General features: G+C 38.5%; 1 protein-coding gene across 1 annotated transcript in view; it reads right to left on the reverse strand.

Annotated features, from left to right (window-relative positions):
- The window catches only part of Csp (Cysteine string protein), a 338,068-nt gene extending 320,671 nt beyond the window's left edge, over nt 1–17,397 (reverse strand). Inside the window, exon 1 of the mRNA XM_070082897.1 lies at nt 17,262–17,397. Coding sequence (XP_069938998.1) covers nt 17,262–17,281 — 20 coding nt within the window. The 5' untranslated portion in view covers nt 17,282–17,397. The remainder of the gene's footprint in view (nt 1–17,261) is intronic.
- Between the last annotated feature and the right edge of the window lie 583 nt (nt 17,398–17,980).

Raw genomic sequence — 17,980 nt, forward strand, 5'->3', positions numbered from 1 at the left:
CGAGGCAGAAATGTACTTATTCCTTGGCACAATCATGCTTATGCCACTCAAGTACATGTACAAGAACAATATAGCACACTATTGGTCCAGAGACCACTTCATCAGTACTCCAGTCTTCCGTGACCTCCTCCTTAGACAGGAATACGCCAAACCAAAATGACCTCCTATACAAAATCAGGGGATTCTTTATGTATCTGAAGCAAAAATTCAGTGCCTACTTTTATCCATTCAAGAATATTGTTGTTGAGTCTTGATTCTGTTCAAGGGATGACTGTCATTCAAACAATATATACCAAGCAAACGTAATTGCTTTGGTATAAAACCCTTTGTAATGTGTGACTGTGAGACTGGTCTTGTGTTGGATGTCATTATTTACACAGGGAAAAATACACTCGACGATACCAGGCACATGTTGGGCATTTCTGGTGATGCTGTTCGCAAGATGATGCAGCCATACCTTGGCAAGGGTCAAACATTGTACAAAGACAATTGGTATCCTATGCTTGCTGATTTCCTACGTGTGAACAATACTGATATATGTGGAACAATGAGAAAAAGTAGAAAACACATACCAAGGTTCACTAGAGGAAGTCTAGTGGAAGCGTTTCATGCCAATGACATCATGGCACTGACATGGCATGACAAACGGGACATAAAGTTGTTGTCGACCATCCACAGAAATGAGATGGTACAGACTGAGCAAGCACAACAATGAACCTATTATAAAGCCAGATGCTGTCATCGACATTTTACTACCAGTCCATTTTACTTTTGTACATTTGATCACTATATCCTCTATATTTGCTCTTTTCAGTTCTTTTTTTTTTTCTTAAATTTAATATACCATTACTTGCTTACTACTGTAAACTAAGATCATAGAACTGATAACCAGTGCAACATTATATTGTCAAACTTGTGCCTTAATAAGAATTATAATCCTTGTATTTTATAATTACTTACGTAATCTAGGATTATAAACTTCTGTTTCTCTTATTTCACTTTATTGTGTTCAGTAAACATCTATTCAAAATCTACAACTTTGTCAAACCCTAAAACAATAGCAGTTCAATACTAACTCATCAAATCTGTACCTTATAAAGAAGAAACTAATTCTGTATTTGTTTTTTCAAAAAACTAGTGTAACAATCTATTAGCAAGTAAGACAAATTAGTTAAGTATTTTTTTATTTTTTTATTATCACACTGGCCGATTCCCACCAAGGCAGGGTGGCCCGAAAAAGAAAAACTTTCACCATCATTCACCTCATCACTGTCTTGCCAGAAGGGTGCTTTACACTACAGTTTTTAAACTGCAACATTTACACCCCTCCTTCAGAGTGCAGGCACTGTACTTCTCATCTCCAGGACTCAAGTCCGGCCTGCCGGTTTCCCTGAACCCCTTCATAAATGTTACTTTGCTCACACTCCAACAGCACGTCAAGTATTAAAAACCATTTGTCTCCATTCACTCCTATCAAACACGCTCACGCATGCCTGCTGGAAGTCCAAGCCCCTCGCACACAAAACCTCCTTTACCCCCTCCCTCCAACCTTTCCTAGGCCGACCCCTACCCCGCCTTCCTTCCACTACAGACTGATACACTCTTGAAGTCATTCTGTTAAGTATCATAATTATTAAGTTCAACACAATACTTATTCAAATATTGATCCAGATTTTAACCTTTGTAGTTATTATACAGCAGACCAAGCTAACAATAACATAACTATCTTTATTTACAATGTCAGATCCTTGAGCAAACATTACGATGACCACACAGCATTACTCAATTCCCTTAATTCCAGTATGTCAATCATCACACTCACAGAAACTTGGCTAAAGCCAGGCACTACAGATGTCTATGCCATTCCTGAATACACAGCTATACACAACTGTAGGACATACCAGCAACTTGACTATCATTAATTCTTGCACAAGGGATGAGCATGGTGAATATATTATAGCTAAATTTAAATCAGAAGACCTGCAAAAACCCCTCACAGTCATAAACGTCTACACAGTACCACAGTCAAACATTTACCACTTTGGTGAAAAATTATGGAATTTGATAACTGATGCACATATGAACAAAGACCACCTACTACTAACAGGAGATTTCAACATAAATCTACTACATGACCAGGACCCACAAGTAACCAAATTCACAAACACTATGAGCAACTGCTTGTTGCTACCAACAATATCAAAACCTACAAGAATCTCCCAGAATAGTATCTCTTTATTGAGCCACATCTGGACTAACACCTTATCCCCTTTAAAATCAGGCATAATCACAGACAAAACCACAGACCCCTACCCAACCTTTCTCGTAACCAACCTAGGCAAATTGCCCCAAGACACTACTAAAGTTATCTTCAGACCGCATAATGAAACAGCTATGAATAATGCTGACTGGCATAATGAGCTTGAAACATACAGACACTAATGAATGTATTAATTTTATAAAAAGAACCCACTACCTCTATAAAAAGCATTGCCCTAAAAAAACTAAAAAGCTCACAGCAGAGATACTAAATAGTCCCTAGCTAACACCCACCATCCTGAAATCCATTAACACAAAGCACCAATATGAAAAACACTACAGAATGGGACAAATAACTAGAGACCAGTCTAAACGTTACTCGTCAACCCTTACCAGCCTGATAAGAAGGTCTAAAAAATTGTATGATGAAAACAGATTACAAAACATCAAAGGTGATATAAAAAAGACCTGGAAAACCCTATCTGAAATTCTAGGAACTAAAAGAATTTCCAAAAATAAAACAATCAAATTAACAAAAATCAGACGAATCCCTACTCCCACCAATTGAAACAGCAAATACACTCAATGTTTTCTTCTCTACCATAGGAAAGAATCTAGCAAGCAAAATCCCAAGCTCAAACACCCGTCCATCAGACTACTTCACAGGCACCTACCCGCATACACCATTCCTAGCTCCAACCAACCCAACAGAGGTCTCACTCATCAACACCTTTAAGAACAAGGCAGGAGACAAACAACTTGCCTACTTTTATGTGCAAAAAAGCTTCACAAGTATTGTCACCAATTACTGTATTTATTTATTTATTTATTAATTTGAACATGATACAGAGAAGTACAAAAGAATACAGTTAAATGCAGCATGCCAAAGCCACTTGAATGCATAGCATTACGGGCAAGCTTAAAATTAACTTTAGATTAACTAAGCAATGAAGTATTCAGTGGTAAAACATTATTGTAAACAGTTAACAAGCACAAATGAGTATTACAAAAACAGGTCGTATGGTTGCGTGCATTGCTGTACAAACAGTATTTATTTATTTATTTAATTTGAACATAATACAGAGAAGTACAAGGAATACAATTTTTAAAGTGCAGCATGCCAAAGCCCCTTGTATGCAGAGCATTGTGGGCAGGATTAAAATTAACTTAAGATTAACTAAGCAACTAAGCAACTCTTTAACAAATCCACTGAATCCTCCACCTTCGCAGCAGTTCTCAAAATAGTGAGGGGTTACCCCAATCCACAAAGGAGGTGATCAAGCCGACTTAAATAACTGCAGATAAATTTTTAACTTACCACTACTCTCAAAAATCTTTGAAAAATTAATTCATAGATGGATCTATTCCTACCTCATCTCAAACAACATACTAAACCCATGTCAGTTTGGATTCAGGAATAATAAAAGCACAAATGATGCTATTATACACATGCTAGAACTTATATATACCGCTCTCGAGAAGAAAGAAGTCCCACTGGGAATTTTTATTGACTTACATAAAGCTTTTGATACAGTCAGCCATGAATTGCTGCACACTAAATTAACACACTATGGTATAAGAGGCAACTCCATCAACTACCTGAAGTCATACCTTAGTAACAAAAGACAATACATGTATGCAAATGGTGCTAACTCTTCCACACAACCAATCACAGTAGGAGTCCCACAAGGAAGCGTCGTAGGACCACTCCTCTTTCCCATCTACATCAATGACCTACCGAATGCATCGCAGCTACTCAAACCAATGTTATTTGCAGATAACACTACATACATCTTCTCACACCCAAACCCAGCCATACTCGCCAACACTGTCAATGCTGAATTGCAGAAAATATCTACCTGGATGACGACGAATAAACTTACCCTAAATACTGACAAAACCTATTTCATTCAGTTTGGAACCAGAGCTGCAAATGTTCCACTTAACATAACACTAAATGGATCACCCATCACAAGACTCACAGAGGGAAAATTCCTAGGTATCTACCTAGACAGAAGCCTCAAATTCTAGACACATATACAACAAATTTCCAAGAAAATCTCTAAGACAGTAGGCATACCATCAAAGATACAGTACTATGTTCCACAATCAGCTCTCCTTGCACTGTATCATTCACTCATCTACCCTTATCTCACATATCTTTGTATTATATCTTTGTATTATACAAATTTTGATTCATTTATAATTAATATTCTACTGTACAACTATGAAATAATTACTATCCTACTGTACAACTACTATATACTCCTTAGTGTTAAGTAGACTGTAAACCAATAATATTAAGTTGGCCCATAATGCCTAGGCATAATAGAGGCTCTCTTTGCATTGCAACCTACTACTGTAAATACAAAATCTCAATGTACTGTTTGCAAAGACATAAAATAAATAAAATAAATAAAATAAATAAAATAAATAAAATAAATAAAATAAAATAAAATATGGAATCTGTGCATGGGGATCAACATCATCAAATCACCTAAGGCCTCTAATAACCCAGCAAAAGGCTGCAATCAAAATGATAAATTACCATTCACAATAGCATACTCCACCTCTATTCAAAAGTCTAAATTTGCTCACCATAAAGAACATCCACACTTATTCATGTGCCTACTACATACATAGAACAATACACGCAAACAAACCCTCCACTCAAACTTCTCACCAACCTTAACAGAACACACGACCATAACACAAGAAGCAGATCTCTTTTTGATGTACCCCGAGTCCACATCACACTGTGTAAAAACTCTACGCACATAAAGGGCCCCAAAATCTGGAATTTATTACCAGAACACACTAAAGTAACCAGGCCTGAAAATCAATTTAAGACTTCTAAAAAACCATTTACTCGCCCAGGACTAAATAATCAACACTCAGTATTTAACATTACCAATAATTCTCTCAATTACAGTGGTCCCTCGCTTTTCGTAGTTCTCGGCAATCGTAACTTTCGGAAATCATAGGGATATTTTCATATAAACATGGGCTCACTTTTCATAGGTTGACTCACGAATCGTAGTTCGTTCGGGACATGTACCCACGGCGTGAGCCATGGCAGCAGCCAGTCTGGCATTGTTTACCAGTGAGCGAAGGTCCCCCTCACGTGCTCCAGCGAAACATTTCATAATATTCCATTTATTTTAGTGCTTGCAAGTATGTACTAAATAAGCTGCCATGGCTCCAAAGAAAGCTCCTAGTGCCAAGCCTGTGGTAAAGAAGGTGAGAAATACGATTGAATTTAAGAAAACCATCATTGAACAATATGAAAGTGGTACAAGTGTGGCCAAACTGGCCAGGATGTATAAGAAACCCTACACAACCTTATGTTCCATAGTGGCCAAGAAAAAGGAAATCAAGGACACTGTTGTTGAAAAGGGGGTAAATATGCTGACAAAAATGAGATCACCAGTACTCGAAGAGGTTGAGAAGTTATTATTGGTGTGGATAAATGAGAAACAATTAGCAGGAGATACTCTTATGACTTCGATTATTTGTGAAAAGGCTAGGCAGTTGCATGACGATTTGGTAAAGAAATTGCCTGCAACTAGTGGTGATGTGAGTGAATTTAAGGCCAGCAAAGGCTAGTTTGAGAGATTTAAGAACCATACTGGCATACACAGTGCAGTAAGGCATGGCGAGGCTGCCAGTTTGGACCATAAGGTGGCTGAAAAATATGTGCATGAATCCAAGGAGTACATAGAGGCTGAAGGACTGAAACCTGAACAAGTGTTCAATTGTGATGAAACAGGCCTCTTTTGGAAGAAAATGCCAAAGAGGACCTTCATTACATAGGAGGAAAAGGCAATGCCAGGACACAAGCCTATGAAAGACAGGCTGACACTAATGTTCTGTGCTAATGCTAGTGGGGATTTCAAAGTGAAGCCATTACTAGTGTACCATTCTGAAAATCCAAGTGTGTTCAGGAAAAACAGTGTTATGAAGAGTAAATTGTGTGTGTTTTGGAAATCTAATAGTAAGGCATGCATCACGAGGGAAATTTTCATCGAGTGGTTCAATGAAGTGTTTGGCCTTAGTGTGAAGGAGTATCTCCTGGAAAAGAAATTGGATCTCAAGTGCCTGCTAGTAATGGACAATGCACCTGCTCATCCTCCAAACTTGGATGATCTAGTTTTCGAGGAGTTTGGGTTCATCACAGTAAAGTTCTTGACCCCAAATACCACTCCTCTCCTCCAGCCCATGGACCAGCAGGTCATTGCAAACTTTAAAATGTTTCACAGGTGCTTGACTGTGACCACAGACACTCACTTGACCCTAAGGGAATTTTGGTGAGAAAACTTCAGCATCCTCCATTGCATAACCCTTATAGGTATGGCTTGGGAGGGAGTGACTACCAGGACTTTGAACTCTGCCTGGAGAAAATTGTGGCCAGATTGTGTCGACAAGAGGGATTTTGAAGGGTTTGGGACTGATTCTGATGAGCCTATGTCTGTTGTAAAATCAATTGTGGCACTGGGGAGTTCCATGGGGTTGGATGCGAGTTTGGAGGATGTGGAAGAATTGGTGGAAGATCACAACGAAGAGCTCACCACTGAGGAGCTGCAAGAGCTTCAGCAGGAAGAGCAACAGATTGCAGCTCAATCTTGCTGCAGAGGAGGAGGAAGAGAGATGGAAGAAGGTGCCTTCTTCAGAAATTAAAGAGATTTTTACTATGTGGTGTAAGATGGAAAGCTTTATGGAGAAACATCACCCTAACAAGGTTGTTGCAAACCATGTTGGCAACATGTAGTGACAAAGTCTTGGACCATTTTAGGGAAGTGTTAAAGAGACACCAGAAACAGAGCTCTCTGGACAGTTATTTTGCAAGACAGGACTCCAGTGACTCTCAAGGTGGTCCTAGTGGCATTAAGAAACAGAGAAGAGAAGCAACCTCAGAAAAGCAAATGGTACCTGAGGTGTTGATGGAAGGGGATTCCCTTCCAAACTATAAACAATCCAATCTCTCTCCTCCTCCAGTCTCCCATACACTAAGAAGAATCTCCAGTAAAGGTAAGTGTTATGCTGTTAATGTTTCATTCATCATTTCCCATTGTATTGTTTATGTACTACATGTATATTTCATGTAAAAAATTTTTTGGTTTTAATACTTCTGGGTGTCAGGAACGGATTAATTCTATTTACATTATTTCTTATGGGGAAAACTGATTCACAAATCGTAAATTTCGTTTATAGTAGCTCATCCAGGAACGGATAAATTACGAAAAACGAGGGACCACTGTACTTAAACCTTAAAGACAACATACAGTAAATTGATCTTGTTTGTTATATACATTGTAGTGTTGTGTTTTTCTTGCCTCCAGAGTGCAGGAACAGATTAATGGCTATTTAATTAATTTAAATGAGGAAACTCGATTTGATATACGAGCAAATTGAGTTACGAGCTAGGTCACAGAACAGATTAAACTCGTAAGTCAAGGTTCCACTGCACTATTATAATAATAATAATAATAATAATAATAATAATAATAATAATAATAATAACAATGTGTATGTAGTACATATAATAAGTCAGTCTGAGAACACTACCACGAGATGGCAGTACGTACCAAAACAAAGCTCGCCAGTCCACGTGTGCTTAAAGAGCTACCCTCACGGTGGAAGGAATTCTTGTGTTTTCCTTACGTTTCGTGCAGATATTTTGAAAAATTTCTTGTTTCTAACCATGGGTCCTAAGAAAGTTAAGTCCAAAGGACAGTGCTAAGAAGAGAAAGAGAATGATTACCATGGATTTAAAGCAGGAAATCATAGATAAACACAGACTAGGTGTGAGGGTTAAGGGCCTGGCCAGGCAGTACCAGTGTAGTACTTCTCCGATATGTACAATACCAAAGCTATAGCACCAGGCTATAGCACCAGCAAAGGGCGTTACAGTAATTTCTAACCAGCGGACCTCTGTCCATGAAAAGATGGATAAGCTGCTGTTGACGTGGTTGATGGAGAAACAGCTCGCAGAAGATACCGTAGCTGAGGATATCATCTGCGAGAAGGCACGAGGCATTTATGGTGATTCGCTGCAGAAGACCCCAGGCACATCAACGGACAAGGCATCAGGAATGTCGTTTAAAGCCAGTCGGGGCTGGTTCAAAAAGTTTAAAAGGAGGTCCAGCATTCACTCTGTCATCAGGCATGGTGAGGGAGCGAGCTCTGATGCAAAGACAGCTGAGGATTTTGTCAAAACTTTTGCAGAAGCGATAGGAGCTGAAGAACACATCCCTCAGCAAATCCTCAACTGTGATGAAACAGAGCTCTTCTGGAAGAAGATGCCAAGGAGGACTTAACCTAACTGCAGAGGAGGAGGAGAAGATGGCAGGCCACAAACCCATGAATGATTGGTAAACCCTCGCACTGTGCGCCGCTAATGCGACTGCAAGATCAAGCCGCTGCTGGAATATCATTCAGGCAACCCCAGAGTCTTTAAGTTGCACAAGATTCTAAAAGAAAAACTGGAAGTTATGTGGAGGGCAAACGCAAAGGCATGGGTCACCAGGCAGTTCCTTGTGGAGTGGGTAAACCTGGTCTTTGGTCCTACCATTAACCCTTTGACTGTCGCGGCCGTATATATACGTTTTACGAGGTGCCGTGTTTGACGTATATATACTCATAAATTCTAGCGGCTTCAAATCAAGCAGGAGAAAGCTGGTAGGCCCACATGTGAGAGAATGGGTCTGTGTGGTCAGTGTGCACCATATAAAAAAAATCCTGGAGCACGCAGTGCATAATGAGAAAAAAAAAACTCCGACCGTTTTTTTTAATTAAAATGCCGACTTTGTGGTCTATTTTCGTATAGTATTTATGGTTGTATTCTCGTTTTCTTGGTCTCATTTGATAGAATGGAAAACATATTACAGAAATAGAGGTGATTTTGATTGATTTTACTATAAAAAGAACCTAGAAATGGAGCTCAAAGTAGGGGAAATGTTTGATTTTTGCCAATGTTCAAAAGTAAACAAATGATGCCATTGTCTAATAAATGTCCAACTAGCCATTCTAATATGCAGTCATGAATGGGTTGATGTTATTTATACAGTTATTACAGCATTGCAGTAGTCTGCATAATAGTAAGTCTAATATTTTTTGTTTGAATAAAAATTCAAAATAGAAAGCAAGAGTAATATCAGAAGGGCCTGGAGACGTGACTGATGAACAAAGAAAATGGTATTTTAGAGCCAGGAATGTCTGCATTGTTCATTCTGGACCTTATTTTGAAATTGTCATATTTTTTAGTTTTCGTGAAATTGGCCAAATTGCAAATTTCTGACCACATTATTAGGTAGTTGAAATCAGTAAATGGGCAGTTTCTTGTATTCAATCGATAGAAAAAATGAAGTTCTAAAGAAATAGCTATGAGTTTGGGCGACTGGAACAATGGAATTAGCCGAAAATAGGGCTCAAAGTGGGCGAAATCGCCGATTTGTAAACAGCGCCGAGGTCGCTAACTTCGCGAGAGCATAATTCCGTCAGTTTTCCATCAAATTTCGTTTTTTTGGTGTCATTACAATCGGGAAAAGATTCTCTATCATTTCATAAGAAAAAATAATTTTTTTTTTTTTTTAAACTTTGCGACACCAGGAGACACCTCAGGATTGGGGGTTGCGACAGTCAAAGGGTTAAGAAGCAGCTCCAGGATTAGTTTCACAATGAAAAGGACCTTGAAACTAAGCTCAAAATAGCGGAAATGTTAGATTTTTGCCGATAGTCAAGAGTAAACAAATCACGCCATGTGTCCAATACACAACAACTGGCGAGTCTAATGTTCTTTCACAATTGCACTGATATTATTTATACCATTTTTACAATAACGCAGTAGTCTGCACAACAGTAAATTTTCTATATTTTATGTGAATAAAAATTCAAAATAGAAAGAAAGAGTAATGAAAGAGGGGCCTGGAGACGTGACTAATGAACAGAGAAAATGTTATTTTAGTGCCAGGAATGTATGCATTGTTTATTCTGGACCCTATTTTGAAATTGGCATCTTTTTTAATTTGAGTGAAACTGACCAAATTGCCAATTTCTGACCACTTTATTGGGTAGTTGAAATAAGTAAATTGACGGTCACGTACTTAATCGATAGAACAAATGGAGTTCTAAAGCAATAGCTACGAGTTTGGTCGACTGGAACAATGGAACTGGCCGAAAATAGGCCTCAAAGCAGGTGAAATCGCCAATATGTATATATTGCCAAGGTCGCTAACTTCGCAAGAGCGTAATTCTGTAAGTTGTCCATCAAATTTTGTACTTTTGCATCATTCCCATCAGGAAAAGATTCTCTATCATTTCATAAAAAAACTAATATTTTTTTTTTTAACCCCTTGACTGTCGCAACCCCAAATCCTGAGGTGTCTCCTGGTGTTGCAAAATTTAAAAAAAAAAAAAAAATTCTTATGAAATGATAAATCTTTTCCTGATCGTAATGACACCAAAAGAATGAAATTTGATGGAAAACTGATGGAATTACGCTCCACACGAAGTTAGTGACCTCGACGATATTTACGAATCGGCGATATCGCCCATTTTGAGCCCTATTTTCGGCTAATTTCATTGCTCCAGTCAACCAAACTCATAGCTATTTCTTTAGAACTCCATTTTTTATATCGACTGAGTACAAGAAACTGCCCATTTACCGATTTCAACTACCCAATAACTTGGTCAGAAATTTGCAATTTGGCCAATTTCACGAAAATTAAAAAATATGACAATTTCAAAATAGGGTCCAGAATGAATAATGCAGACATTCCTGGCTCTAAAATAACATTTCTTTATTCATCAGTCACATCTCCAGGCCCCTCTGATATTACTCTTACTTTCTATTTTGAAATTTTATTCAAACAAAAAATAGAAGATTTACTGTTATGCAGACTACTGCAGTATTGTAATAATTGTATAAATAATGTCAACCCAGTCATGACTGCATATTAGAATGGCTACTTGGACATTTATTGGAGAATGACATCATTTGTTTACTTTTGAACATCGGCAAAAATCAAAATTTCCCCTACTTTGAGCTTCATTTCAAGGTTCTTTTCATAGTAAAACCAATCAAAATCGCCTCGATTTCTATAATATGTTTTCCATTCTATCAAATGAGACCAAGAAAACAAGAATACAACCATAAATACTATACGAAAATAGACCACAAAGTCGGCATTTTAATTAAAAAAAAAAAGATCTTTTTTTTTCTCATTATGCACTGCTTGCTGCAGGATTTTTTTTTACGTGGTGCACACTGACCACACAGAACCTTTCTCTCACACGTGGGCCTACCAGCTTTCTCCTGCTTGATTTGAAGCCGCTAGAATTTATGAGTGTATATACGTCAAACACGGTGGCTCGTAAGACGTATATATACGACCAAAACAGTCAAAAGGCTAATATTTTGCGACAGACACCTCAGGATTTGGGGTCGCAACAGTCAAAGGGTTAAGGAATTATAAAATTAGCCTAGGTTAGTTCATCACGACATCATTTTTGTACATCCAGAAATATTATTTTTTTTTATTTTTATCACACTGGCCGATTCCCACCAAGGCAGGGTGGCCCGAAAAAGAAAAACTTTCACCATCATTCACTCCATCACTGTCTTGCCAGAAGGGTGCTTTACACTACAGTTTTTAAACTGCAACATTAACACCCCTCCAGAGTGCAGGCACTGTACTTCCCATCTCCAGGACTCAAGTCTGGCCTGCCGGTTTCCCTGAACCCCTTCATAAATGTTACTTTGCTCACACTCCAACAGCACGTCAAGTATTAAAAACCATTTGTCTCCATTCACTCCTATCAAACACGCTCACGCAAGTCCAAGCCCCTCGCACACAAAACCTCCTTTACCACCTCTCTCCAACCTTTCCTAGACCGACCCCTACCCCGCCTTCCTTCCACTACAGACTGATACACTCTTGAAGTCATTCTGTTTCGCTCCATTCTCTCTACATGTTCGAACCACCTCAACAACCCTTCCTCAGCCCTCTGGACAACAGTTTTGGTAATCCCGCACCTCCTCCTAACTTCCAAACTACGAATTCTCTGCATTATATTCACACCACACATTGCCCTCAGACATGACATCTCCACTGCCTCCAGCCTTCTCCTCGCTGCAACATTCATCACCCATGCTTCACACCCATATAAGAGTGTTGGCAAAACTATACTCTCATACATTCCCCTCTTTGCCTCCAAGGACAAAGTTCTTTGTCTCCATAGACTCCTAAGTGCACCACTCACTCTTTTCCCCTCATCAATTCTATGATTCACCTCATCTTTCATAGACCCATCCGCTGACACGTCCACTCCCAAATATCTGAATACATTCACCTCCTCCATACTCTCTCCCTCCAATCTGATATTCAATCTTTCATCACCTAATCTTTTTGTTATCCTCATAACCTTACTCTTTCCTGTATTCACCTTTAATTTTCTTCTTTTGCACACCCTACCAAATTCATCTACCAATCTCTGCAACTTCTCTTCAGAATCTCCCAAGAGCACAGTGTCATCAGCAAAGAGCAGCTGTGACAACTCCCACTTTGTGTGTGATTCTTTATCTTTTAACTCCACGCCTCTTGCCAAGACCCTCACATTTACTTCTCTTACAACCCCATCTATAAATATATTAAACAACCACGGTGACATCACACATCCTTGTCTAAGGCCTACTTTTACTGGGAAATAATTTCCCTCTTTCCTACATACTCTAAATTGAGCCTCACTATCCTCGTAAAAACTCTTCACTGCTTTCAGTAACCTACCTCCTACACCATACACTTGCAACATCTGCCACATTGCCCCCCTATCCACCCTGTCATACCCCTTTTTCCAAATCCATAAATGCCACAAAAACCTCTTTAGCCTTATCTAAATACTGTTCACTTATATGTTTCACTGTAAACACCTGGTCCACACACCCCCTACCTTTCCTAAAGCCTCCTTGTTCATCTGCTATCCTATTCTCCGTCTTACTCTTAATTCTTTCAATAATAACTCTACCAGGTATACTCAGCAGACTTATCCCCCTATAATTTTTGCACTCTCTTTTATCCCCTTTGCCTTTATACAAAGGAACTATGCATGCTCTCTGCCAATCCCTAGGTACCTTACCCTCTTCCATACATTTATTAAATAATTGCACCAACCACTCCAAAACTATATCCCCACCTGCTTTTAACAGTTCTATCTTTATCCCATCAATCCCGGCTGCCTTACCCCCTTTCATTTTACCTACTGCCTCACGAACTTCCCCCACACTCACAACTGGCTCTTCCTCACTCCTACAAGATGTTATTCCTCCTTGTCCTATACACAAAATCACAGCTTCCCTATCTTCATCAACATTTAACAATTCCTCAAAATATTCCCTCCATCTTCCCAATACCTCTAACTCTCCATTTAATAACTCTCCTCTCCTATTTTTAACTGACAAATCCATTTGTTCTCTAGGCTTTCTTAACTTGTTAATCTCACTCCAAAACTTTTTCTTATTTTCAACAAAATTTGTTGATAACATCTCACCCACTCTCTCATTTGCTCTCTTTTTACATTGCTTCACCACTCTCTTAACCTCTCTCTTTTTCTCCATATACTCTTCTCTCCTTGCATCACTTCTACTTTGTAAAAACTTCTCATATGCTAACTTTTTCTCCCATACTACTCTCTTTACATCATCATTCCACCAATCGCTCCTCTTCCCTCCTGCACCCACTTTCCTGTAACCACAAACTTCTGCTGAACTCTCTAACACTACATTTTTAAACCTACCCCATACCTCTTCGACCCCATTGCCTATGCTCTCATTAGCCCATCTATCCTCCAATAGCTGTTTATATCTTACCCTAACTGCCTCCTCTTTTAGTTTATAAACCTTCACCTCTCTTCCCTGATGCTTCTATTCTCCTTGTATCCCATCTACCTTTTACTCTCAGTGTAGCTACAACTAGAAAGTGATCTGATGTATCTGTGGCCCCTCTATAAACATGTACATCCTGAAGTCTACTCAACAGTCTTTTATCTACCAATACATAATCCAACAAACTACTGTCATTTCGCCCTACATCATATCTTGTATACTTATTTATCCTCTTTTTCTTAAAATATGTATAATTATATAATATACAAATACATTAATACAGTAATGGTTTTAAAATACTGAACCAAAGAACAAAAAATCCATCATAAGCTTCCAAATACTGTACAGCAATGCTTCCCAAGCTGCAGCTGTACAGCAATGCTTAAAACAGAAAATGTCAGAAGAGTAGTTTTCATAAAGTGCCGTATTTTAAAATAAGCAAAGTGCCAACAAATAAATTACATGTTTAGAAAGACGAAATTTCACTGTCGTACGACTTTTACATGTTTAGAAAGACGAAATTTCACTGTCGTACGACTTTTATAAGTCATTTTCCAAAAAAAATCAAACATACTTTTGCCTAATGGCTAAATGGTAGCAGAATCAGATCACAGCCAAAAAATATAGGCAGGTAGAAATGATAGGGAAGTTGCCTTACACCAGGTGCCCCTATTAATACTTGTTTGACATAGCAACACCAAGGAATCCTGGTACATAGGATATCTTTTACTACTTACATTTTGCTAACCTCTAGCCCAACTCTTGGGCATGACATACTTCTGCTAACTGATCCCACCCACCTATGACATCAAATCAAATCAAATCAAGTTTATTCTCTATAAGGGTTACAATGTGGGGTTTACAGGATTTGGATATTGTGTGGTTTACATGTTATTAAATACCAATTACAGAGGGGGCCACTAGGACACCTAGCATGGCTAGGCATTTCGGGCAGACTTAGATTAATTCTTAGCATTAAATTCTTACAGATTATGGTATTAAGGCTAGGTGACTACATTATAATTTGTGAGTTTAGCAATGAGAATGCTTTTGTTTTAGCACAATACAAAGTGTCTATATTGAAGTTTCATAGGCAAACTTATGACTAGTTAGGATTCATTATTTTAAGATTAAGATTAGTATTTCTGTGTTTATAGTCAGTGGGTGAGTGAGTGTAATTGTGAACCACCAGGTGGTTATCATGTAGTTAGTTGTCGGGGTGTATCAGGGAGATGAGATGTTTTCTAACTGTAGTTTTGAAAGTGATGAATTTGTCTGCAGTTCTAGAGTTTTCAGGTAGAGTGTTCCAGATTCTAGGTCCTTTGAAATACACTGAATTTTTGTAAAGGTTTAGTCGGACACGGGGAATGTCATAGAGATGTTTGTGTCTGGTGTTATGCCTGTGGATCCCGTCAACTATCAAGAAAGCGTTTTAGGTCAAGGTTAATATTGGAATTTAAGGTCCTGGAGATATAGATTGCACAGTAGTAAGTGTGGATGTTCTGAACAGGGAGTAAGTTTAGATCTATGAAGAGTGAGGGGGTGTGTTGCCAGGGATGGGATTTAGTGATTATTCTTACTGCGGCTTTTTGTTGGGTTATTATTGGCTTTAGTGTGTTGCTGCAGTTGAACCCCAAGCATCTTGTCTGACTCGAGCATAGAATCCATTTTTCTGCCTATGCTTCAGATTCATCAATGAACACCAAATTCTAGGCTGAGCAACTGATCACCTCATTTTCCAGTTTTCCATATATAATTTCTGTACTGAAAAAAGCACTAGACAGTAACCCATCTTTAAAACTGAAATACCCAAGTGTTGCTCTTGTGTAATTTATCAATGGATGCCACTGCTGACCTTGCAATAAATAGGTACCTGGATGTTAGCCAGTTCTTATGTGCTGCATTCTGGGCTAGAGGCCCAAAGGATCCCAATGGAAATAAGTCACACTCGGGCTACTAACACACTGGATGAAAATCCAGTCATCATCACTGTCCACATAACCACACCCACAAACATCTCCATCTTCCTTTAGTTGTATATACACTTTTAATCTGGCTCTCTGACAGTGGTTGCAACAAAAACAAAGCATAGAGGGTAAAAATAATGTTAGCTCCAATTTTTCCTTTAAAAAATCAATGAACTTTTGGAGAAATTCTAATTCACACACATGGCAAACACCGTACCCATTCTACCTACAAAAATAAATACTAACATACTACATGCAAAATTAAGTGTCTCTTGGCTCGGTAACTACCTCTGCTTGCACACTGAGAAACCAGTTTGATCCCTGGTAAGAGAAGAGATGATGGGCACGTTTCATTATACCTGCTGACCTTCTTCCCCTAGAGGAAAATGAGTACTTGAGTATTAGCCAATGATTCAGGTTGCATCTTGAGGGAGTGGATTAGAGGACCACAATGGAAAAATAAACAGTCCTCAATGACAAGTGACTTTACTGGGTTATCCTGGGTTACCAAACATCTGGGTTAACACTTCTCAACAAAAATCTTTTATGATAATGCATACGATTCTTTTATTTTTTAAAAGCCCATTTGCTTCTAGTATATTTATTATTGATGTTTTGTATTTAAAGTTCGAAAATTCAATGTTTTGGTCTTTAGCTATTGTTGAAAATGCCTGAAATTGGCAAACTGCACAACATTCCTTTCACATTACAAACACAAACTGTGTAAGAAACAAACATTTAACTTTTATATCGTCTATGCAAGACACCAATAATTAAAACTTGCATGAAAAATATTTATACATGGACGAAAACCCCTAAATAAACATGAGATCAGAGGTGCACAACACACCACAGAGCTCTCACTCTGGAGCAGCTTCCTGGTAACGACTACCACACTGCAAATAACGACCACTTAAACAACCCCTGCCATGACTGCCATGCAACATCAATTAAGAATGGAGTAGCAAGGGATGTTGCATCTGCCATACGCATACCAATCGATAATGGTTTAAGGATAGGAGGAGAGGGAGGGAGGGGGAGATAACACACAAACACACACACACACACACCAGGTCTTGTCTTCACCACTACACACACACAACCATGACACCTCCCCGAGGCTCTACACCCTGACGGAGGCGGTAGTCAACACTTACGAAAGCTTCCTCCTGTCCATATTGGCCTAGTGTGTGTGTGAGAGAGAGAGAGAGAGAGGTGTGGAGGCGGTCAAGTCATAACACACAACGTCTGCTGCTCCGTCCGGAGGTTCGATAGCGCAGTCAAACAAGAGAGTGCGGCGCCGCGCCCCAACCTTCCACTATATATATACATATATATTCATCTTTTCTCATCTGTGGATACATATATATGCTTGAGTATATATGGGGAAAGAAGGTTGGTTAGTGGAGTTTTCAGCTTATCGATTATTCGAAGGGTCATTGACGGTGTATGTCGCCTCCTCACCTAAAATAGGACTTAAAATAAGGACCCCAATGGAAATAAGTCACTGACTTTTTTGGGTTATCCTGGGTAATTTACACTATATATGATAATTATACTTATGTGTGCCTATGCCTAAATAAATTTCCTTACTGTGTATATATCAATATATATATACAGACACATACACCCATCAGTATATATATATATATTGTAGAAGTTTTTTTTTTTTTACCTATTTAGCATATGTTCATTCTTTTACCGTATATCTTATCATGCTCTAACCATATGGCTTTACACACCATAGTTAATAGAGATAGATCACATTAGTTGGGTTATCCTATGTTAAATTCTACATAATATAACATATTAAGATATCTAAATAAAAACTCACGAATTAGAAAAAGTCTGAACTTGGAGAATAACACATAAATTC

This window comes from Cherax quadricarinatus, chromosome 8 (genome assembly GCF_038502225.1).
Source record: "Cherax quadricarinatus isolate ZL_2023a chromosome 8, ASM3850222v1, whole genome shotgun sequence".
NCBI lineage: Eukaryota > Metazoa > Arthropoda > Malacostraca > Decapoda > Parastacidae > Cherax > Cherax quadricarinatus.